Here is a 23,392-nt window from a genome sequence, read left to right as displayed (position 1 = left end):
TAAGACGTTAAACTTGGTTGCCAAAATCAACTGGTCTAAAGGCTTGCTAATATATACTAAACTTCCCAAAGTTTTTTTAATTATTGAGAATAGAGGTCCTAAGTTATATTGCCTCCTAAGCCTGCCTACCTGTACCATAATCAGGCATGATGAATATAATGGGACTAAAAATTAAGACCTCCTGTTGTTGAAGCCAGATAAAAAGAAAGCTGACAAGACTGGGATTCGAACCCAGGCCCCTTTCGAGACTGCGAATCGTTGCTAGTTCTAATCGAACCTGAACACAGCGCCTTAGACCGCTCGGCCATCTTGCCTTGATGCGTTATTATTCGAAAAGTTGTCAATTGAATAACTTGACACATGTTCAAGACGAGCTTGCTAAAACCACCAAGCTGTCGTTAAATGTTCCATCGCCCCTGCCCTCCCTTGCCTTCAGCCTTATACGAGGCTATCAAGTTTAATAACTTTCTATTAAAGACTTAACCAGTAAGGCCCTATAGCAGGCTATTATCACAGAAGTCAAAATCTAATAAGAATTATCTGCCTTAATGGCGTAATTACTGCCTATTAAATATTCTATATCTCCTTAAACTTATTAAGGACTGCAAAAGCGCTGGGGAAAAAAAAGGTGCCTATTGTATATACTTTAGGCATCGCCTGGAGATATAAAACTCTAAAAGGTTATTAGAGTAATAAACCAGTTGAAGGTTTTGTGTAATAAAAGGGTAATACGTAGTAGTTCTTCAAGTGCCAATACTCCTGCACAAGATAGCATCATGCAATTAGAGAAAGTGGCATTAACCTGAATGTTGTGCTTTATTACAGTATCACCTTAGGAAGAAGGTTGACCCAGCTGCTGAGAGCTGGTATTCATACTGCTTGGTTAAGGCAGCAATTGTGCCATTGATATAATTTTGACTTCTGTGATGATGGCCTGCTATAGGGGTCTCACTGTTTAAGCCTTTGTAGAAAAGTTAAAAAGCTCGATGGCCTCGTACAAGGCTGACGGCAAGGGGAAAAAAAAGTATCATCTTATTTATACCACACTCTGCGTCCTAGGATGCTCTTAACTGTAATTTCTCTCATGAGATAGGATCCGAAGATTTGTAAGCAGGCTGTCGTTAAGACCATAAGAATTAATACTCTTGAACTAAGCAGAGGAGAACAAGGTTTTCCCTTTGAACTATCAGGTCGACGCTCCATTGCGTTGAGATTCACGCAAAGAAGAGTTTACTATTTAAATATAAGGTAGCTCTAGGGAGCAAGAAAACTTCTGACCCTGGGCCTAGGTGACAAAAGTATATAATCTAAGGTAAACAAAATCTAAACTAAACTATACCTAAGTCATTTTGTCACTTAGGTTAGAGGTCCTAAGTTTTCTTGCCTCCCCTTGGGTAGGTTATTATAATGAACCTTCTCGTGTGCATTAGCAACATATAACACAAAAAGAATATGCTCCCAAAAGTCTAATTTGCAACTTCCTTCAAATAAAATTAGCGCACAAGCCTCTAGGTAGAGGCTTGTGCGACTCAGTCTGTTCCTGATACTGAGCTCCTAGAAAGACACCCTTCACTCACCACCACGATGCCTGAGCCCCGAGAAGGCAAGGACATGGAGGAGCTAGAAGAGGACCTGCTGTCTCTCTTTAAATTTACGGAGGATTATTTTTCGGACAATATAGCACATGAGAATGGCTCGGCTCACAAGTCAACAAGAGCAGAAGAAGCAAAGGCTAAAGGAAAAAAAGTCTGCTGCGAAGGAGGCAGCTCGAAAAAAAAAGAAAGAAAAAAAAAAAAGAAAGCCATAGAAGAGGAACGACGAACCCATGTACCTCTGAGAAAGTCTTTCAAGAAAGATTGCGAACGATTTAACAAGAGAGACAGATTCGACAGAGAGCCACCATGCCCCCCCCCCCCCTGCAGAGATCGATACCGAAACATTTACAGGTGCAATTATGGTACCTAAGGCAAAATGCCAAGCGCGCAGCCTAGCTATTGACGCGGGTCGAGACGAAGCCTTGATGTTTTGACCCTGTGGGCCGATAGGTCAATTGCAAATGTGGTCAATGGCGGTGGTCCAGTTGTCTTCATGGATAAGTCTTTGGGGAGGGAAAAGGCTATCTTGAAGGAAATAGGCTGGCAAGTAAAAGGACACAACGCTCATATCGGAGATGTCGAAGTCATGAACATCACTGGGGCCCTCGAAGCAGCTATATTCGTTGTTTCGCAACAACCGACTTCTAGTATACGCAGAGTTGCCATATTCTCTAACTCGAGAGAGGCTATTTCGCGGTGCTCCGAGATTTAGTACTTCCCAATACCGCCTCTCGACTCGTTAGTTCGACAACGATCTCACGAATTAGTGCGATTAGGAGTAGCTTTGTCTCTCATTTGGGCTCCGGGTCATAGTGGTGTTAAGGGAAACTGCCAAACCCATGCTATCGCTAAACGTATGGCGAAGCTCGATCGCCCGGACTTGTGCCAAAGCATCGTGTCTATACCTCGATCTATGGATGATGTTGTGGACTTTGGTTTTCACCATGAATAAGCTATTCCCCCAAGGGATACTATACCTGAAGAGGGTTTTCATCGGGATTATTGCCAGCGCTCTTGGTGCTTTGGGAAATGGCTAGATAGGAAAGAGATAAGTTGGGCTACGCACATGGCTATGTTTCCTCACCCCAGTCATCTATCAGTGTACCACTTCAAGAACTTCGATATCTCTTACATGTGCTGACTTATGTTGCGATAAGAGGACCGTGGGAAGACAGTCAATTATTCTGCATTATTCAAAAAGCAATACTCCAGCACTACAGCGAAATAATCCCATATTCTATCAAACATTAACTTCCGGGACTCTTTGGTCTTTCTTCTCCTTAGGACCTGCTTGGTCCAGAGCATGCTCAGTCTCAAATTTACGATCGAGGCTTTTCGCCTTGACACAGACGAGTGACACCAAGAGAGCGATGCATGCAAGTAAAGTTAGTACCAACCAGACGGTTCGAAGGCCATTAATATATCCATCGATGATAGTGTCATTCATGAGCTGCATGCTAGAGGGGGACTTCTTGAGGGTCTGAACTAACGCTGACGCGTCTTTGGCCCATTCATTGGCTTTGGAAGCAAACTCCGGGCTTTTCTCAACCTGTTTGCGGAACTCGTTCTGGAAGGTGACGCCGCCGACAGCAACACCGATGCCTTGACCCAGAGACCGACAGAAAGCATAAAAGCTGGCAGCGAATGGCAAGTCGGAATTGGAAGCTGAAGCTTGAGCAGCAAATGCTTGAGCTGAATAGAGGATACCGAGACCAAGACCCCCGGTAAGGTAGATGAGTACCCATCTAAAGGTTTCAGTATGATTATCAAGCAGCAGCATCAAGCCCATTCCAGTGGGCACAAGAACCCATCCAGCCCATATGAAGGGCCTGTATGTCCCCGTCTTGGCAATCAGGAGCCCAACTATGACAGCAGCGGGAGCCACCGTCCCGGTAAATGGCATGACAGCAACACCCGCAGTGATAGGTGATGATCCCCTGACCTCGTGGTATAATGGAACATAGTAAAGAAGACACCATACCGTTATACCGTGGATAACAGTAGCAAAGTATGCAGAGAGAGCCGTAAGGGAGGTGAATAGACTGGGTCGTAGGAGAGGGTCGCATTTACAGTACTTTCTGCAGAATTTGATGTGAATACCAAACGAAATGAGTCCCAGAATACCGAATATAAGAGGTATGACGGTCCTGGGGCTGCTCCAATCATACATTATGCCACCTATAGATGATCATCAACAAGTAGTTACAGAGTTGGCTGTATCAGCAGGGGCAACTTACCGCAGCTCAAAGGGATCAGGAAACTTGTCAAAGAGCCAACAAAGATGATAGTCCCGATCCAATCGAATTCTTTGATCTTTGTGTTGACTGAAGTATCCCCCTTTCGCTTAATGCGCATTGTGATAGGAATAGCAATATAGGCAAGACCACAGAATGGCAAATTGATCCAGAACAGCCAGGGCCAGGACACTTCAACGAGAGCACCGCCGATCAAGGGACCAAGAATGCTTCCGATAGCCCAGTTGAGGGAGATAAGGCCGAACCATTTACCCCTCTCCCTGAGGCTCACAAGGTCTGTAGCGATAACATATGTCAAAGCAAGGATGCCACCAGAGCCAAGGCCCTGAAGTGTCCGACCACCGAGTAGCACGGCAATATTCTTCGCCAGAGCAGCCATAATGCTACCACCCGCAAACACAGTGAGAGAAGCGAGCAATGCAGGACGACGGCCAAATATATGAGATAGGGAGGCAACAGGGGGTTGAACGACGGTCGAGGCGAGGAGGAAACTGGTACCGCACCAAAAGGCTTCGATAGCCGTAGCACCAATGTCTTCTGCAATCGTCTTTGAACGGTTCATGTTAGCGAGGACTCGTGTTAGGATCTTATATCAGGAGCTTACAGGTAATGCAACGCAAATGATGGTTGAGTCAAGAGCGATGATGAAGGTGACAAGACACAATGTACCAAAAGCGCCGTAGAAGCGCCATCCCCGACTTAAACTCGCAGGTAGTTCATTTAGTTCCTTGAGTTGAAGGGACGAGGGGCCTGAGGAGGGTGAAAGATTGCCAATCGCATTCTCACTTTTAATCTGTGTACAAGACCCTGATTCTGCCCCGATCACGTCCAGAGCACGGGTAGCTGGTATGGAGTCGGCAGGGGAAAACTTGTCTTGTTGGCAAGAAGAATCTCCTGTCCTGTCATCGGGTATTAGATCACTAGGAGAGCCATTGCTGGGTCCATTATCAGCCATTCTGAGGAACCAAGGGAACGTGGTTACGGTTGTAGATTTTAATCAGGGGTAGAAAAGAAACAAAGACTAATTGTATTTCCATCGGTAGTCAGAAGCTGATGCACAGGAACCAACCCATCTTATAACAACACCAAAACGCAAGCGTAGACGTGTTTCACCGCTGACTTCAGGCTCATCAACATCTCGTCAGCCAGCCTCATAGCCCCTACTAGACATGCACGAACAACCAACACTTCCAACCTAAGGCTGCTTAGAGGTTCTAAATATCGAGTCCAACAACCGAGGTGCCACAAGTTACTGTCTTAGGGGCACTCCATTGATTTTCACAAGGATCCAGCGATTTGGCGCCCTCCACTTCAGCTCAGCCCATGGAGGAACTAGTGATTGCTAGCATCTATCAGAGCTCCCGCCATGTTTGATTGAGCCTCATCGGGTATCTCGGTCATGGGGGCGGCCGCCTCTCTGCCCTACCGGCGCCACCCCGCCGCTAATAGAAGCCATTCGCGATATAATGCTTTAATAGCCTGTCAGAAGTGCTGGCATTGTTGCCTTGATCTATCTCGCCGAGATATCGATATGGCTTACCAAATGAGTTCGAAGCTCTTGACATTGCCGTGCTACTGAGATAGCTGAATGTGTCTAGCCGTCTGGAAGAAGCGCACAAAAGTTCCTTGTCAGATGGAAAGCGTTACGTCTATCGGTCTGACCTTTGATGAATCATGTTTCCTTATCGGATCTGGTTCGGACCGGAGCTTGATCTACGTGTCAGCCCTACAGTTTCCAACACTCTGGATCTATCGATGTACTAATCCATAAACGATTCTAGCGTTCTCTTCATCTCTATCGTAGGACTTGCAATCTCAGCTCTCGGCGAGCGCGTTAGTCCTCGTGGCTTTGCGTCTGTCTCACAACGTCAAAGATAGACGTATTTCTGGAACGGTCGAAAATAAGCGGTATTCTTTACTGAGAAGTTCTTTGCTCACCAAACCTCTTCGTCAGGCCATCATTGAGGCAACCAGGTCCGCTTACTTATTGAAGCTGGGCATACATATTTAGGACTAGAATGTTAGCACTGTTTGCGGTGTCTGTGATGTTAGATTTCCAGGACTGGTATTGATAATGATGGTCACCAATTGCTCGAAAATTACATATGAAATCGCAAACTATGATGAAAATGGGTGTCTGGCGACCTCCATATGGAGATATATATAAGCCGATGACCCTAGTAATATCGGACCACGCAAGCACATTGTCATTAGCCAGGGAAAGAAACAGTCTCTACTTAGATAGATGCTCACTAAGCTTCTTTCTTCAGATTTCACATGTACAGTGTCTACTGTGCGCCTGGTACAGACGATATAGACGCGCCACTGTTGATCTATCCTCGAAACCTCATGAGTTCTTGGCTACCAATAGTGCTCCTATCTGGTATGAAAGTATGTAAGAGTCTAAAATCGCGACGGACGTCTTTGATAAGGGATAAACTCAAAAGGTTCGTATCTTCAACAAGACCATATGGTACTTAAATTGGTGTTCTCTAGGCATTTCTATAATCCACCAGTGTCCCCTAGCCGCGCGTGTATTCTCAATACATCTAACCGTCGACCAACAGCATATAGTGTCATATACCGCATCGAGCACTCGTCTGGCGCGGCCAAGAAATGTCCTTCAGAATCAGGCTGGGTGGCTCAGGCTGACCTCTGAGTGCGGCTCAATCTAAACAGAAAAGTTGACCATGGGGCTGTGTGCCACATTTTGATCCACGAATATAGCTGATAGACGAATCATGAACGAGTGTACCGTCGTGTGACCTCGGTAATATCTGTTCCTCGCCCAAGTAGACCAATAATCTGCGGCACACGGGCCGTACCGCTCCCTCAAGAGAGATACAAAAAAGTACTTGCTCGAGACTTCATGTGCGTGATCAAGATGCACCGGGAGATGCAGATCCTCTTTTTCTTGTCATTGGGCGATGAACACGTCGAGCATCGTGAGGGTGTTGGTCGGGTAACAAGAGATGGCAATGACTCCCTTTCTGGCTTCACCGGCTCGAGATTCGCAGATAGCCGGCCGTTCCAAGGGGCCATCCTCTCATGAAAGTGAGGCTGAGTTGATTGAGATGCAAAACACGTTGGTATTTGATATTCACCGCTCTTTGTACTGTTGAATGCTTCATATCTAGAGGCTGGTTATTTGCTGATTTTGTTGATGGAAAAAGGCGTCCACAGGATGGCCTCAGCGGGGCTGTATTCATGATGGATGGATAGATGGATGGGTGGGTAGAGAGCATAGCTGGCAATTCATCTTTCCAACCTCGACTGTCGTGTCAAAACTCTCTGCTCACCGTAAGATTCATAATGCTGCCCGAAAACTCCAGGAGGAGGGTGATTCACGACCACCTGGCTGATGGAACGAAGACCCAACATGTTTTGTAAAAGCCTTAGCCGTCTGTCCTCTGGACGTCGGGGGTCAAGTTCGGAGGCTCAGGTGTTACGCGAACTTCTGGAGCACCCGGAAAAAACATGTCGACAGGAATGCCTTGGTCTTTTCAAATTCGCCACCAGACCTTGCTAGAGGTCCCTTTCAAAGTTGAGTTCAATTGCTGACAATGTCATTGTTCGCAAAGGAGATCCGTTGCTAGCGAGTCTCCTGTCCTCGCAGGTTTTTGAGCGTTATCTCAACGTGTTGTTGCCTGAGACCTTGAGCTTTGTGAAGGCTCAACTTGAAGTCAAAGTGTGAATTGTTTTTGGGCCCCTTCGAATGACCATTTTTTTGTAACCTACTGGTCAGGAGATGGAGGACTGCCTCCTACCTGGCGAGAGCCCCGGGTATAATTGTTCTTCAGGTGTAGCCAAATTATGGATACCTACCAGAATGAGCATCCACTTTCAGTGCATTGGCATTACTGTAGAGTCCATTTTCGATCCAATGCCTTCAGACAGGCTCGTAGGAGGAAGCTCGTCCAGACCCTGGCTGCAATGTCTCCTTTCATTGGAAAACAGGATATTCAGGTAACAACACTGCACTATCCAATGCTCATCCCGGCACATTCTGCTCCAACTTTGAGAGCCTTTTTTTGGTCATAATAAGAGCTGACAACATCCAATGGCTTGAGCAACATGCTAGTCGACTGAATACTGCTGCGCTTCAGACACGGGAAATGTTGGAGATTGCGTGCATAATATTCCTGCGATTCATCATTGGTGGTTCCAAGTTACTCCAAATTCCCACTGGGGCAGTGGAGGTTCAGGGCACTGCCGCTGCGCCATTCAGATTGTCCGAGCCATGGATGGATGCCGTTATTAAGACCCAACTGTCAGCCCCTGGATCGAGGTTATAGGTAGACCAACAAACTTCTCCTCCCGGGTCTGAGCAAAGCATTCATTCTTGCACTTGCTGAATTCATCTTTGTTGCGATATGGGCCAACTCGTCCTTTTGACACTGCCAAATGGGATGAGCGTGTCTCCTTCAACACCTTTGACGCCCAACAAGCAATCGGGTTGGAGAGCCCCCTCATCTTCTTCTGTCCATGCAGCACCACAGACCTTTCGAAATACCTGCAGGCAACGATATAATGTTCATTCTGATTTACCGCGAGTGCGGTAATTTGAGGTCAAGCCAGGCGGCAGCCAGAGCATAATGGCGACTGAAGGATCCGGGTTACAGGCTCGTTCGTCAGTCATCTGCGAATCGCATCGCTGGGAAAGGACATGGGTCTGGTGTCTGAGCATATCCGACAACATCGAATGATGAATGGGAAACAATCAAACTTTAGGTGAAGTTTCGATTGACGTTGCCTTTGTTAATCTTTGTTTTGAGGATATACAAATGGTTGATGTCCGGATTAGCATCAACGTGGTGAATGGCAGTGACCTCGAACTGCCTAAGAAAGGCGGTCTAGGATTACGCAGGACTGTCAGGGCACTTTACCGAATCGAATCAAAAGGAACCGCCTGCAAGGCTGGGAATTTCCAACTAACAGATAGATTGTTTCGCCATAGTGTATTGGGTTCCGAAAGCGTTGTTGTTTGGTCTGTTTGCGGCCTCTCGCAGTGCAGTCTCTGACGCGGTTGCGCACAATTCTATCAACTATCGCCAAGGATATCAGCAGGCGGTTTTAACCTTGGTATCGCTAACAGGACACTAGTGAGGATAACTGCGTGATGCCAATGAACGACAATGGAGGAAAGGCTTGTTTGATGAATACTCGAGTTTCTACCAGCCGTTGTTATTGGTGTCTTGAGCCAGAGGCCCTCAGGCAACCAGCCACCCGTTGCCTCTTTTTCATTTTCATCAAGAGCAGAAATGGTCGCAGTATCCATGCTCATTGTCGGGGATACCTTCAACCTTCAACCCCGAAACAGGTCAATGCATGCGTGCGTTCATCAGGTATCTACCTGCCTATCAATGCTTTTCAACTCAACCATTCTGGCCTAACTCGGTTCTGCGCCATTGATCTACACAGACCGAGTAAAGGGCTACACTACTCCACAGCCAGACCCCAGGATCATCGGTTACAACCACATTGACGCCAAGATGTTTTTGGATATGGGGTTTCTGTGGCGACGAGACCGTGCTTACACTCTGCAGAGTACCCCCATCGCCCCAGGAACTTGGTCCCATTGCACTAAAGCCGATTAAACATGCAATGGCTCTTCAAAGATGACTTCGTCCAAGTTCTCGACGTTGGCGGCTTTATTGCGTCTTGGTACGAAGGTGGCGGCCAAAGACTGCAGTTCACCGCCTTCTCTCGCCCCGTTCCCAGCAAAACCATGTCAGTTGTCGCTCAGATACTCTTTAATTTCCAGTACAACTGTATCAACAACCTCAAGCGCGTTCGTGTTTCGCGCGACAGAGGGGAGTTCCGAGTAAGCCTTGGATTGGCTATGTCTCGGTGTGGTAGTAGGACGCTCGGTAATGGGTGAACTGCTCTATGCAATGTTGAACAAGATCGATCATGGTTTCGCAATCTAAGGTCTGTCTATGCTCAGGGGTTCATAGTCCTAGATCGTAGATTCTGCCAGGAGGTAATAAAAGAAGGCGCCTTGTTGTTTCTAAACGGTACCTTCATCTTCCATGTGCCCCTTGTACCCATTGCAGAGCCGCATCGGAAGGATAGTTTGCCGTGCCCACCTGGTGTTGTCTCCTTTCCGTCTCCAAACATTCACACCTTACAGCCCTATCTCAATCAAAGTCATGTGTTTATAGTCTCTCATGCTACGCGATGAGTCTCGCTTCTGTTTCTATCGTTACTGCTTTTTCTTGGTCTTTCAGAAGGCAAGTCCGCTATCTCGACATCTGAGCTGTCTTACCGTGACCTCCCTACACGAACTCTTAGCCATGGTTCCCGTACATCTACCTCATTGACATCACTGCTAACAGAGGAGTCTCAAGGAATGCGATTCTACAAACGATTGTCCAATATACATCCACTCTCTTACACACGGCTTCTCAAGTCGTTCCGATACAGTCCAATCTTAACCCCTACTCGCCTTCCAACCCTCCGGTCTCTAGTCCATCCGTCCCTCTCACGATATCAACCCCCTCGAAGAAGGGTTGCCATCAATCCGGCGTAGGCAAGACAAGAGAGCAAAACTTTCTCAAATCCCAAAATCAGCCCCTGGCTCAGCCAGCCAAACGCGATCACAAACACGAGATACACAACTACTTCACCCACCGTTGATCGGACATTCAGCGACTGAATCGCGGCTGGGGCGCAAGCAAACACAGCAATGATAGAGGTGAAAAGGGTGAATGCTATCGATCGTATGATCCCTTCATTGTAGTGATACTGAACATTATTGCCGATCTCTTCTTTCCCGGTAACGAACGGTCTCTAGGGCTTGTCAGTACATACCACTTTGCGAATGGCGCAAGGGAGTGGCTTACAAAGAGTGCTCTGCCGACCTTTGTGTGGGGGGCAAGACAGATGAGTTGATCCATTCTGTTTGGTTGATTGAGAGATACCCAGTCGTTCATCGGCTCGTCAAGATAGACGCCGTCCCCGTCCCGGCTGTTTAACATCTCTTTGAAGCAAGGCAAGAGGTGCCTCAAGAAATAGTTACCTGGCTTGTCGAGTGCGGATACCTGGCTTGCTTGAAGTATCAGATGTACTTTGAGAGAGTATATTAGCTTGCAGTCGTGTAAGGAGATGGTGCTTGCTGATGTCCCCTTGGCTTACAATATTTTAGACATTCATCCTCAAGCTTTTCGTCCAAATTCGTAACTTCTTCACCCAATCCAGATGCTTTTTCGGTCTCGGCATAAAGAGTCACCATGCGGTTCGCTCGCAGGGTAATACAGCGCCAGACTATGTGTGTCAACCGAGGCGCTACCATGTGCCTCTTGTCTTGCTGTATCTGTCGACACATGCGAGCCCAACCTCTTTCTCCTCCTGGATACCACATATCAGCGCATGCTAACAATCACAGGACATGAATGGAACATACCCCAGCCTCCTGCTTGGCGTTCGAGATCTGGGCCGAAGTCAGATGTTTGCCGTACTTGGGTGATATTCATATTCAATATCTCATACCTATTCCAGGTCTCATGCTTGGTGCACCGGCTTCCTCACTCCGTGGTGGCTCACTGGCTGGCTTTTGTACAAAGTTGCCTTCAGGTGCGTTCATCGGGCAAGGTCGAGACATTTTGGCGCTGCGATCGCACAATTCACCTGCTTTCTACCTGCGCAATGGCTCCCTAGTCAAGCTTGGTGAGATCAATTGACAGGGGCCAAGAGAACCTTTTATCTTCGCTGGTTTCATACATCATTGCACGCTGACGACGGACACACAACATTGCGGTACCTTTGGGCATGCAGTGAGGCTCATTTCTACCACTACCAGTTCCATCTCGGCCACCATTATACAACGACACGACACACCGCAACTGCAGCTGCAGCTGCAGCTGCCTTCTTTTTTATGCAAAGTTGTTGGTCGAGTCAGGCGCAAGATTGTCGCTGCAGGTCGATGGGCTGTGCTAAACAAAAGCAAATCACAGCACGTACATAATCGGCGCTGTCAGCCAGGATAGACCGGATCGAGCCCAATCACAACGATCCGTCAACACCCACCCGTTCCCTGGATGTATCAGGTTAGTTACTGGCCCCTGACTTGAGTTATAACAGTTCAGGCCCCATTTCTCATAGATGATCTACGTGTTTGTGCAACAATCGCGCTTATTTAAGCGCGTTCAATTATCCCTATTCAGACGATGTCATTCATGTTATATCACCAGGAAGACGATATATTGGCACTTTTATCCTTCAGGATTTTCAATGTTTCGATGTTCCAATAAAGTGCCTATTATCCTATCTAAATAATGTAAAATCATTAAATGAATCGAAATTATATCCCCGTCAAAGTCCTGGTGCTACCTGAATAACCACAGCTTTTGAATTTGTTCTCAGAGCCATGAATTCCTTTGCTGCAATCTTTGACAACCATGATGCTTCGAACTGGAAGATTACAGTCAGAATGGTTTTAAGAGGCGGCCTTGGGGGATTCATGCGCACCTTTACAGTTCATGACCATTCGTATATTTTACCGTGCATATTTTGTTCGTGCTTCTTGACCATCATCCGTAGCTCAATACCCAAAGGGTGGTCTTGTGTGTTGATTCGATGGATTTGGTTGCAAAATCAGGCCTTGGAGTTGGCTTCGCCAGAGGCGGCGGCTTTCTTGTTCTTGGACTGACTTTTTGGTATAATAACAGTACCACTGGGGCCCTTGGGCTCGAGTTCCTGAGGGATGTTGACAATCATGGCGTCCACGGGACTAGGACTCTTTGATGGGGCCATTTGTGGATACGGAACTGAGTTATGGAAAGAGAACGAAATGTATTAATCCGATGGGTACTGACTGTGATAGACGATAATTTGGCTTGCTACTCTACGCCCCTCTTATACTCGCCAGGTCAAAGGTTCTAAGAGCAGTACGCGTCCTAATGTCTCGCTAAATTATCTTTCTAGCCCCGTCTGTGAAGAAAAAGCAAAGTCTGGGAGATGATAGAGGGCATGGTCAGGACAAGGTTGGAAAACTAGAGCTCGATGGTCATCAGCAACGTATGGATCCGCGCTTTGACCTGAGCCATGTCGAGACTCTCAATAACGGCTGCCGGACAGTTCAAGCTACCTCCAATTCGTCAGAACAATATCTCTCGACAGGCTCTCGTCTTACTCTGAGTACATGAGTTTGGCGATCATGCGTTTCAAGTCTAATCAGGGGACAGATCAGCATCAGGAAAGCTCAGCACTATTTTAGCGGCTCGCTTCCATCTTGGATCATCTGTAACGGAAATTCACAGCCAGTCGAGATACTTGTTCTTCAACGGCTGAACAGCCGCTAGGTAATCATCTCTTTCTCAGTTGTCAGCGCTCGAAACGACCATAGAAGAGGCAGCTTTAGACATACTGCAAATGATCACCCCCTTTACTGGTTCTTGATTGCACAGAAGCCGCAGGAAGACGGCAACCTGTTCGTCGTGATATCGAGAGCAAGGAGCCCCAGACATCCATAATAAAAGTACCCAGTCTCCGCCGCTAAGTACGCCACACTGAGCACTGCTGCCAGGGCCATTGTTTTCCTTCGGTCTTGGCTGACTATGAACGACAGCCTGAAGTATTTGTACTGAACCTATGATTGAGATAGTAGCTTAGGGTTGTTATTACTTAATAGCTATTGGGTGACTCTGTCCACGAACCCTTGTCGGCGCCCCTCATCGCTGAACTAGAGCCGAATATCATGCCTTTGTCGTTGACCGTAAGCGATCTGGAAGCATAGATGCCGGGCCGGGGTTTCTGGACTACGCTCACAGGTCTCTGAAGAATACATGCATTGTAGGACTCGATGCAGTGGCCTGTTATTGGAAGTCATCATACACTACCAGCTTTGCGGCAGAGGAGCTCTTATCTCCGATAGCCCTGCATCCTAGATATGAGGAAAGAAGTGGAACCTATGTCTTCACGTAAGATCCCCTCGCTAGCACGAATGGGCCAGGTGCAACTTTCATGCCTACGCCCGCAGACAAGACACGAATACGGGTCCAGAAAGTCGACTGATCGTATGGAAGGGCCAGAGTGAGGCCATACATATCGACACCAAGATATAAGTAGCCACCGTTACGCAAGTTTCAAGTACCTCTGAGTCATAAGACATCGTCTAATTTAAATCTGCATGTAAGGTCTTGATGCTGTTGCATCGGTTCATGGAGCCAGCTGCTTGGGTAGCTATGGCGTTACCAGGGTCCGGGCGAGGAATCCGTAACGAGGATTTAGACACACATGTTTCTTGTTTTTATACAAGTTTCATGTTTCGGCATAATAAAGTGCGTTACAAATTTTGTGTAACTATCATGTCTTGTACTTGGTGTTTGGACTATCTTATCGATAACATCTTATCTGGCGCCAGCCAAAATTTTAGAAAAGTCGAGACGAATGAACGGCCCCACCAAAAAGTTTCTATCTACTTGCGCAGATCGACATTCTTCAGATCAAGTCAATCAAAATGCCCAAGCCCAGAACAAGACGTGGCGCTGGCCGCGAGGAGAAGAAGCGAAAGAGAATCGAAGAAGCTGAACAACAGCACGAGACTTACGAGAGCGAGAACAAGCGACAGCGCACTTACGAAGACAACGACAACACCGATGGTTTCGACTACCAAGATGGCCAGGATCCTCAGCAGAATGGCCTTGGTGAGAAGGAGTTCTTCGGAATGCTCGCAGAAGAAGAGCAGGAATACTTCCGTCGCGCGGACGAACTGTTAGAGCTCAACCAGTTTCCATCAACCGAGGATCGCGACATCTTTCTGGAAAACGTCTGGAAGGAGGCGGAGGGCAAGGAGCTCAAACTAGCCAGTAGTCAGTCCTGTTCGCGATTGATGGAGCGTCTCATACAACTGTCGAACACAGCGCAAAAGAAGCGTTTGTTTGAAGCTTTCGGTGGGCACTTCCTCTCATTGGTACAGCACCGATTCGCGAGCCATTGTTGTGAGGCGCTCTTCTTGCGATCTGCTGGTGTGGTATCACAAGAGCTTTCTGGATATGTGCTTGATACCAAGGGCGCCGATGTTGACATGCAAAAGCCCGAGGCGTCCATGGAGAATCTTTTTCTGGCTACGCTCGACGAGCTCGAAGGCGCTCTATCATACCTCATCACCGATCGATTCGCATCACACACTCTGCGCGTGCTATTATTGGTCTTGGCTGGCCGACCCTTGGGGGATGCATCGGTGCGAAGTCTCATCAAGAGCAAGAAGAAGGAGAAAATCTCAGTGGCAGGAGGCTCAGCAACAGATGAGGCGAACCAAGGGTTGAGGGCAGTACCCGAATCGTTTTCAATGGCAGCAAAAAAGATCATCCAAGACTCAACGGCAGGGATGGATGCTACCGCCTTGCGAGTGCTTGCCAGACATCCTATCGGAAACCCTACACTTCAGCTTCTCCTTGAGCTTGACCTGACACTCAACAAGACCGAGCAAAAGGCTGAGTCTGAACAGCCGACTCTACTATTCCAGCTGTTACCCGGCGCTCCAAAGTCTTTAAGCGACGGCTCATCAGAAGCATCCGAATTCATTAACGGCATGATCTATGACCAGATCGGTTCACGACTTATCGAGACACTCATCACACACTGCCCTGGCAAAGTTTTCAAAGCTCTCAACCAGAACATCTTTCTCCCCAGAATAGAGGGTTACGTCCGAAATGATGTTTCGTGCTATGCTGCTATACGAGTCCTGAATCGGCTGAGCAAAGATGACCTGGTGCAGGCCGTTGAGAAGATTACACCAACCGTGCCTCAACTAGTCGCAAAGTCCAGGCTCAATGTTCTCAAGACGCTATTTGAGAGGTGCAATGCCCGCGGTGCCAACGACGAGATCAAGAAACTCAACAAGGGGCTCAAGGAGGGATGTGGAAAGACACCGGCTGACCTGGTCATTTTCCTGTGCGGTTTGAAAGACGAAGAGAAGAAGAAGAAAGATGTCCAGCAACTTTCTAAAAACGAGTACGCAATTCAGTCCCATGGTGCTCAACTTCTGACTACTCTCCTTTCCATTCCGGGACCGACAAAGGGTGTGCAAGAATCATTACTTGCCCTCGAGTCACAGACTCTGGTCCGCCTTGCCACTACGTCCATGCCTACCGTTACTGTCCTTACCACCGCCCTTGCTACATCTTCTTCGAATCCTGCCTTCCACAAGTCTATCGCTAGTGCCATACTGCCTCATACTCACGAACTCGCCATATCCCAGTTCGGTCATAACCTCATCAATGCTATCGTTGAGGTTCCTAGCAAAGGCAAGGAGCGAAGTATTCCCTTCCATATGAAGGAAGCTTTTATGGCACGCTTGGGCGATCATGAGGCGGAGTTGCGTGACAGCTGGATGGGTAGAAGTGTCTGGCGCAACTGGAAGGGTGATATGTGGAAGACCCGCCGCGGAGACTGGAAGTTGTGGATGAGAGAGGTGGACGCCAACGTTCCATCAAGTCTGCCACAGCGTGGACCAAAGGTTGCAGAAAGGGAGAAGCCACCTGCCAAGCCAGTTCCAGAAGTCGTAGAAGAGCACCCTGACCAAGAGCCTGCCGCTGAAGAGCATGTTACTGAGGACAACATGAAGATGGGTGTAGGTGACGTCGTGGAGGCAGCAGTTAATGGTGAGGAGGAGGAGAGCAAGAAAGACAAGAAAGTTAAGACAAAGAAGAGCAAGAAGGATAAGAAGGAAAAGAAAGACAAGAAGAAGAAGGGCAAATCTGCTGAAGCCAAGGCAGATGAGGAGACTGAGGAGTAAAACAATTGTTACTGGGATAGATAGTGGCCACGGATACCCAAACTTGAGCCAACATAATTGCATTGCGACCATTCAAGCTGCCCGTCGCTACGACCTTTGCATAATGTCTTTTCTTTTTCTGTTCATATACTTGCCCTTATTCTTGAATTGTTGTGCCAGGGAAAGGACAAGATCGCCATTATCGGGTGAATATTCCTCGATTGTCATCCCAAGCACGTCGAAGCTAAAATGGGGACCAACTTGTGTGGACATATGAAAAGAATTGTTGCCGGTAAAACTAAATAACAGCTGTACTTGCACGCTTCTCACTCCTACTCTCACTCCGACTCTCTCCCCCCCTTTCGCTTATCGCTTCAATCCTTTCGAATAGAGACATAGCACTTGCTACTTGTCGTGACTATTATCAAGCAGACGAGACTTACCTCTCATCCCTCAAACCTTTTCACGTTCAATATACTCATGTGTTCGCATTGAACTTCTCCCTTACTAACCCCCTGAATGATTTCTCAAGTGTCAAATTTCGCATTCCTGTCCCAGTTGATGAACGAAACGAATAAAATAGATGGCACCTGATGGATCTGCTAATGCCCCCTTGCTCTGGAGAACACCTCACCCAGATGGGCTAGAAGGATGGATTGCCAAACATACTGAGGGTTCTCCGTCCTCAACGAGAACTGTAACAACACTATGGGAGAGAAGCGATGGACTGGTACGCATGCTAATACTGTATCGTGGGATTAGTCTACAAATGTCTCAACTCCTTCGAGGTCTTTTGTCAGGAGACTTCAAAAGATGGCTTACATTTGACGAAGTATGTTGCTGCTCTGGCCCATGAGCTATTTCAGCCACGAGTATCTCTCGATGGCTTATCAGAAGCTCTTGACTCACAGATCATATCTAGAAAGCCTTATTCATCCATCTTCGTTGTTATCGGTCACAGTTCTTTCCCGCTTCCTTGTTGATATATCTCCCTGCCAGCAGGGATACTCTGTTGAAACAGACAATTTGCAAGACTGCGCTATCAAAGGGTCGCCATAGGGTCATTAAGACTGCCATTAAATGATGAGCAGATGGTTCACTACTTGTTCCGTCATAGACATGGTCAATGCCCTCGGGGTTATCCTGGACGTCGCTGCAAGTTGATAGTTGCTTCCAAGCAGCTCATGCGTGTTTTACCCACTGCAACGTTCATTATTTCACACGTCTTCTCACATTCAGACATTTCGAGGCTCTAAATAGGATTAGAAGATGGAATCAGACTGGACAGTGAAGATAAATATCGATTTCGTCCTAAAGATATTATAGTTCTTAGAATGAGACAACACAGTTACTTTATTGTTAATATTTCGTTCATCAGACGCAGCGTTGAATGCAAGGACAGTATTGAGGCAGCTTCAAGCCTGAACACGTTCACCATCTATCACCATTATATGACATTTCATGAGAGGTGGAGTTAAAGTAACCCGAGTAAGGGCTCTTCCTGTATCGTATCTGGATCACGGCTGTTTTGGCTGCCCAGAGTCACACGACAGGATGGTCGAGAAGCTGAGAATGAACATGCTTCTGCAAAGTCGTTGCTGCTGGCTGGTCTCAAGTATGGTGTTGAAAGAAGAGAATAACCCGATTTTGGTAGTGCCCAGCGACTCTTGCTAAGTGACACGTAATTATTATATCCTATTTTATGCCGTATCTCCGTCAATTGAGCAGGCCGGTATCAGTGTCATGCCGCACAAGCGACTGCAACAGCCTTTGGTAGCTTGAAGCGAATGTTCTCTCACATGAAGACTGTAAGACTGTAAGACAAAGTGCCTAGAGCCACCAAACTCACGATAATTCGCCACAGAAAAAGCACTCCATATCGGAGCTATCGAGACCACTGCTGCGACTTGCCCCAAAGCACTTGGCTATACGTGACAACCAACAATGTTATGGTCAGGTCGAATACTTTCCTTCTCTTCTGAGGCGTTTTAGGGCTGAAATGTTATGGCTCTCAAACTTTCCCACTCTTGCCACAGTCGTGAGCTTGAAGGTAGGCACAAATGTAAGTTCTAGCAATGCTTCAATTTAGCCACGACAGGTGGTTTCTTTGAAAGGAGAAAAATGAGAAGTCATTGTTTATTCTGTAGGGGGCATCAATGACAGCTGAAAATCCTGTTCAAGCCTCTTGTGTGTCGGATATAGCTGGGGAGCTGGCTACAAACCTGCGAGATACATTGTGTAAGCGCACTCCACGCACGTCCTTCCGCTATTTCCCTCAACCCCTAGACAAGATTCCGCTTGCATAGAGCTCCAGGGTTTAGTTGAGCAGAAAAGGTTTCCGGATAGTCCATATGCCAAATGGTATGGTCATGTGTTAAGATTTCCCACACGACGCAACTGGGATGGGCATCTTGGTTGCTGAAAACAATTGAACGGATATGTGCACACGCATCAATATTCGATCACTTTGCGATTAATGACACCGCAGCTAACTAACTTATACTGACCATCCGCGGACTGATTTCAACCGGAGACAGACGTCAAGCTGACTTGCTTGAACTCGGAGTTGCTTCTGAAGGCGGTGGCTGGGAGGGGGAGGATGCGAAAGTTCGTGGAGGTGTTGGTTAGACCTGCCGGGCGCCAACTATGATTTTCCAATGGCTGTCGAAGTTCCATATGTTCCGGTGCTGGCCAATAAGTTGGTGTAAGGGTCCATCTAGCTGAGTGAGATCAAAGACTCACTTGAGACTCCAGATCTCGCTAATCTATCCGTGACGGATGCTGCTCAAATCGATTTCGACGTGCAAAACCCGTCACCATCTGCCGTAGCGTAAGGAATAAGATCTCGCATGCCGTATAAATGATTCAATGTGCGATCATTACCCAACGACCACCCCTTCCAAGGATACCCAATCCACACAAGCCCATGCAGCGGCCTCTGGTTGTGAGCATTGTCCGGGGGCGAAGAGTGATATCCTTGAGAATTGTGATGATATTGATGTAATGCAGACATTACAAATCAACTCATCTCCTCAATGAAACAGAATTTGCGAATTTCCTTGTTACATTTGCTGCACCATTGTCAAGCTCGCCACGATCGGGAACTTGCGCATGCGGGCGCCTTGCATCGGAGGCACTCCGTGCGCCCCGGATTGCTGGGAACCTCTCTGGATTTCGGTTTCGTTGCGAGGGCGTTAAACCTCAGGCTTCCATCGGAGCTTGGGAAGCACTTGTTGGAGAATCTGGGGTAGATCTGAGAGAGCAACGAATGGGCATGCAGGGGCAAATCGCTGCTCACCACCACCACGACGCCTAGATACACGGTAGCACGTGTAGACGTGGTGGTATCTGCGCATCGTCTCCCTCTCTGCTTCTCTGCCTTACGCTACGTTGATCTCATATCGACGCTGGGAACCGGCAATTAGGGGGGGGGGTATTGCTCGATCGCGCCGATATTAGCTCTTGTTCTCTCCTATGTCTCCTGGAGCCTAAGGTGCGTGAATCAATATCGTTGCGCTGGAGCCAGAAACGTCATATTGAGGTGGCTGCGGCTTAAGTGGTGGTAAAGGTGCTGTGTGTACTCCATATTGTTAAGCAAGAATGGGAATGTTAAGGATCGACACTGAGATGCTTCTCATTCCCATGGCCTACAACTAGTTTGTGGCTTGTACCGAAGAATTGTTGACAATGATTGGATGAAGCGGGGTTGTCTGTGGCGGACAAACGTGGCACAAGCCAGTATCTCGAATAAAAAGGGACTAGCGCTGAAGATTCCTGGGACATGTGTTCGGCCAGGGGAACTCAAGAAATTGTTAGTACACACTCGTAGCTCTGGGTACCGCTTCGTAGTGGACCAAGGGGAATCGAGGCCGGAGATGATGGTCCGGTCCGAAAAGTCCGACAGCACATTCCATCCCAGAACAAGTTGGGGTAGAAATACCTATTGAGGTTGCAACCAGAGCACATTGACCTGAGAGCTCATGCTGTTTCAAGACAGGCATTGCTGCCCACAGTTTCTGGGCTGATAGATATGTCACTATAGATACTGTAGATATCACATTCGATCAGGTTTCTCAACCTCTTCAATGCTGACTAGGTACGGATAGTGGGCAAGTGATGTTCCGGGTTGAGGGCTTTGCTCGCTATGTATAGTCTTTGTTCGATCCGACCATTGCCAATCGAGTCAGTCCAAACAAAGGAATTAAATAAGAATGGTATCTGATCATTGTGTTTCCAGAATTTCATGGAGATCGAAAAATGCTGGGTCGATTAAGCTGGAGGTTCGATAAGCCATAGTGTGTGGTTGGTTGCGAAACATCCAACAAGGGCGTTTATTATGGTTGCGGTGGGTGGTTGAGAAAGCTCTCCACTTTCGGATAAAGAAGCGAACTTTGACCTCTGTAAAGCCATCTCCCGTCTCCACTGGTGAGATCCTAGCTCAGTGACAATATAGTTTGAAAGATTTGGTTCAGAAGGGTGTGGATGTTGACAAAGTTCAGCGAAGAGTCAAGCTCTCAGCTCAGCTCATGTCTCTAATGATGGTGAACGACTAAGGGTCTGCGTTTGTTACTGACATGTAACTACGTTCGTTTGGCTGACACAAAAATTGATCAAGAATGAGCCAATGTCAGACATCGGCACCTGAACGATACAAATCGAATTCACGGCCATCCGAGACTTCTCGGGCGCTAATAAAGGTTCCAAGATCTGAGCTCGAAAAATCGTCATGGGCGATGAGTATCGCACATTCTCTCTTTGCTTCGTCTGACACTCTGAATCTGACTCGCTGGGGATTAGTTATCATTTGCGTCGTGAGATGCGGTATCCACCGTTCTTGTCTGTCAATCAGATCTTTGGCTCCCCGCCATATCCGTTCTCTATTTCTTCTTCCTTTTCTTTTCTTTATCCATGTGCCTTGGCGGCCCTGCCCTGGTGCAGCAGCCGCTCGATTCCCTGTGGAGGGACCCGCCCGTCTGGATCACCAATTTTGCCTTGAAAGGGACGAGCTCCGATTGTGTTGCGATGCTCACCCCTGTCGATGCTTCAGCCTCGAGACTCTTCCCATCGCAGCTAACAAGCGCCCAACGATGCTCTGATGTGATAAGAGCGTAGAGGGATCGTAATTCTGGCTACCAACTGCCAGGTACAGTACAGACCTTGGCTTATCAGTCAATTACGTTCAACGCCTGGTTAAGCCGATGTTCAGGTACTGTGGTGAGTTGAATAGGTAGGTGCTTATTAAATTGATAATTGGCTCTGACTTTGCCAACGGCTAAGCATGGCACGCCTTCCCCCATTCTGCTGCACCGTGCCGTGGCACTATAGGAGGAGACCGTAGTACAATGGCCAGGCAATCTTGACATGGAAGAAGGCATGCAGATAGCCTAGTATGGGTTTGGATGCTGGGGTTTCTTTGAAGAGGGAACTGCCACGGCTGTGTACAAGAACAACAGAATCAGCTAGGGTGGCCCAATGGAGAACCATGAGGAGAGAGAAGGGGAATGAAAAACAAGGAACGGGAGACAAATCCGGTGCCCAACTGACAGCATCCCATCTTGCATCTGATGGCGCCGATTGCACGGAAGACATGCTCCGTAGGTTTCAGGTCTCATCAACATAAGTAATCAGTTTAATTGAAACAAAAGAATGTTTGTTTTGTTAGTTGAGTCTTATTACCTTCGGATCGCGATCTCTGAGACGGTCGAAGCATGGGTTCATGAGGAAAATGTCTTGACAACGGATCGCCTAGTCTTGAAACGATCGACCTACCTCGCCCACGCGTCACGCTATCGATGGGCTGCAGAAAGGATAGGACTCTTGTCCATCGAATGGAAACAGACTTCACCGTCTCGCCGGCAAGACCAAAGCATTAGCATTAGCATTGTACAGCACAGCACAGCACAGTTGCGACGCTGCTACTCTTCGCTACGACGCATCGTGGAAGGATTCATTTAGGCAGTGGAGGTGCGTGAGGCCAGGCCTGTCCATTGAGTGAGACAACCAATCCAGGCCAATAAGTTAATACAATACCGCACAGTAGGTAGCATGAGAGGAGGCTTAGCAGAATGGCATGATAAAATGGCAAGGTTCACAGTCCAAGGGTTCTTTGGTGGGTTTCCGGGGTCCTCTCGGACAAGATACTTTGCCGATGCGATGAACAGAAGTCCATACGTAGAGATTGCGATCGAACAGACTGGTTAACCGTTCTAGAGCAGAGGCCGCTGGGACAGGCGTAGAGTGGCCTTTGTGACGCTGGGTGTCCCCAACGACCCAAATTTGCAACATGTCGAGTAATTGCCGAACTGGCTGGGAGGGATTCGGCGCTCCTTAGCATGGAGGTTACAGAGAGGCGTTGCTCTGTATGTACTACAATCCTCATGCACGGCACAGAAGCAAAGGAGCAGGGTTTCGGCTGTATATACTGTCCATGTCTTTGGAAAGATTGGGGCTATGCTGTTTTCTCAACCCGCATGTCCTATTCGTGGATCTTATGGAGAGTGATCTAGGAGTTCCTGGGTGTCTCTAGATTTTTGAAACGATGGAGATGACTTGATCGTTGGTTCAGACGAGAGCTGCCTCTGAACTACCTACTAACTTGGAGACATGGATTCCTCCTTGTACTCGGGTGCAGTGGTGAATTCTCAACTCCGGCGGCCGTGGTTGGCGGTTCTCACAATAAGAGCGGGGACCAAATGGAGATGGCAACCTCACACAGGACCAGCCACTAAGTGATGAGGACCGGAGGAGTGCCGGGGGCACAAATCCATCCATGGATATGCGGAGCCTGATGGGGGGATAATAAGGTAAAGCTACCGTAGGGGGCG

At 47.7% G+C, this 23,392-nt stretch overlaps 6 protein-coding genes and 1 non-coding gene across 8 annotated transcripts; 3 read left to right on the top strand and 4 right to left on the bottom strand.

Moving 5' to 3' along the window:
- Positions 1 to 210: 210 nt before the first annotated feature.
- On the bottom strand, positions 211 to 314 carry FOIG_03058. The gene has a single exon. It is a non-coding gene; the product is annotated as a tRNA-Leu (tRNA).
- A 2,521-nt stretch (positions 315 to 2,835) lies between these two features.
- On the bottom strand, positions 2,836 to 4,805 carry FOIG_03057 (uncharacterized protein; the record flags this gene model as incomplete). The annotated part of the gene is made up of 3 exons (XM_031200691.1): positions 2,836 to 3,773; positions 3,833 to 4,397; positions 4,455 to 4,805. 3 exons carry the CDS (start codon positions 4,803 to 4,805, stop codon positions 2,836 to 2,838), a joined length of 1,854 nt encoding a protein of 617 aa, XP_031070459.1.
- A 4,164-nt stretch (positions 4,806 to 8,969) lies between these two features.
- On the top strand, positions 8,970 to 9,335 carry FOIG_03056 (uncharacterized protein; the record flags this gene model as incomplete). Its single annotated transcript, XM_031200690.1, has 1 exon — positions 8,970 to 9,335. The coding sequence occupies one exon, from the start codon at positions 8,970 to 8,972 to the stop codon at positions 9,333 to 9,335; it is 366 nt and encodes a 121-aa protein (XP_031070458.1).
- A 114-nt stretch (positions 9,336 to 9,449) lies between these two features.
- On the top strand, positions 9,450 to 9,731 carry FOIG_03055 (uncharacterized protein; the record flags this gene model as incomplete). Its single annotated transcript, XM_031200689.1, has 1 exon — positions 9,450 to 9,731. One exon carries the CDS (start codon positions 9,450 to 9,452, stop codon positions 9,729 to 9,731), a length of 282 nt encoding a protein of 93 aa, XP_031070457.1.
- Positions 9,732 to 10,178: 447 nt separating this feature from the next.
- Positions 10,179 to 11,939, bottom strand: FOIG_03054 (uncharacterized protein). 2 transcript variants are annotated; one of them, XM_031200687.1, is made up of 5 exons: positions 11,342 to 11,939; positions 11,256 to 11,282; positions 10,988 to 11,200; positions 10,696 to 10,919; positions 10,179 to 10,642 (listed from the first exon to the last, which is right to left on the bottom strand). In XM_031200687.1, the coding sequence occupies exons 1-5, from the start codon at positions 11,451 to 11,453 to the stop codon at positions 10,343 to 10,345; spliced, it is 876 nt and encodes a 291-aa protein (XP_031070455.1). In that variant the 5' UTR covers positions 11,454 to 11,939; the 3' UTR covers positions 10,179 to 10,342. The 2 variants fall into 2 exon arrangements, with proteins under 2 accessions (XP_031070455.1, XP_031070456.1); XM_031200688.1 differs by having other exon boundaries at positions 10,988 to 11,282.
- A 117-nt stretch (positions 11,940 to 12,056) lies between these two features.
- Positions 12,057 to 13,267, bottom strand: FOIG_03053 (uncharacterized protein). The gene is made up of 2 exons (XM_031200686.1): positions 12,320 to 13,267; positions 12,057 to 12,262 (listed from the first exon to the last, which is right to left on the bottom strand). The coding sequence occupies exon 1, from the start codon at positions 12,602 to 12,604 to the stop codon at positions 12,446 to 12,448; it is 159 nt and encodes a 52-aa protein (XP_031070454.1). The 5' UTR covers positions 12,605 to 13,267; the 3' UTR covers positions 12,057 to 12,262; positions 12,320 to 12,445.
- Positions 13,268 to 13,962: 695 nt separating this feature from the next.
- FOIG_03052 (uncharacterized protein) lies at positions 13,963 to 16,707 on the top strand. The gene has a single exon (XM_031200685.1). It carries the CDS (start codon positions 14,310 to 14,312, stop codon positions 16,587 to 16,589), a length of 2,280 nt encoding a protein of 759 aa, XP_031070453.1. The 5' UTR covers positions 13,963 to 14,309; the 3' UTR covers positions 16,590 to 16,707.
- The last annotated feature ends 6,685 nt before the right edge of the window (positions 16,708 to 23,392 follow it).

The sequence above is a fragment of the Fusarium odoratissimum genome (assembly GCF_000260195.1).
Source record: "Fusarium odoratissimum NRRL 54006 unplaced genomic scaffold supercont1.3, whole genome shotgun sequence".
Taxonomy (NCBI): domain Eukaryota; kingdom Fungi; phylum Ascomycota; class Sordariomycetes; order Hypocreales; family Nectriaceae; genus Fusarium; species Fusarium odoratissimum.
This window is presented reverse-complemented; position numbering and strand designations above follow the sequence as displayed.

Bases quoted from the DNA above. Each gene is read 5' to 3' on its own strand.
- FOIG_03053 (XM_031200686.1), bottom strand. From the start codon at position 12,604: ATGGCCCCATCAAAGAGTCCTAGTCCCGTGGACGCCATGATTGTCAAC.
- FOIG_03052 (XM_031200685.1), top strand. From the start codon at position 14,310: ATGCCCAAGCCCAGAACAAGACGTGGCGCTGGCCGCGAGGAGAAGAAG.
- FOIG_03054 (XM_031200687.1), bottom strand. From the start codon at position 11,453: ATGTCTCGACCTTGCCCGATGAACGCACCTGAAGGCAACTTTGTACAA. The intron at 11,283-11,341 runs GTATGAGATATT...ACTTCGGCCCAG, and splicing joins AAGCATGAGACCTGGAATAG to ATCTCGAACGCCAAGCAGGA. The intron at 10,643-10,695 runs GTAAGCCACTCC...GACAAGCCCTAG, and splicing joins AGGTCGGCAGAGCACTCTTT to AGACCGTTCGTTACCGGGAA.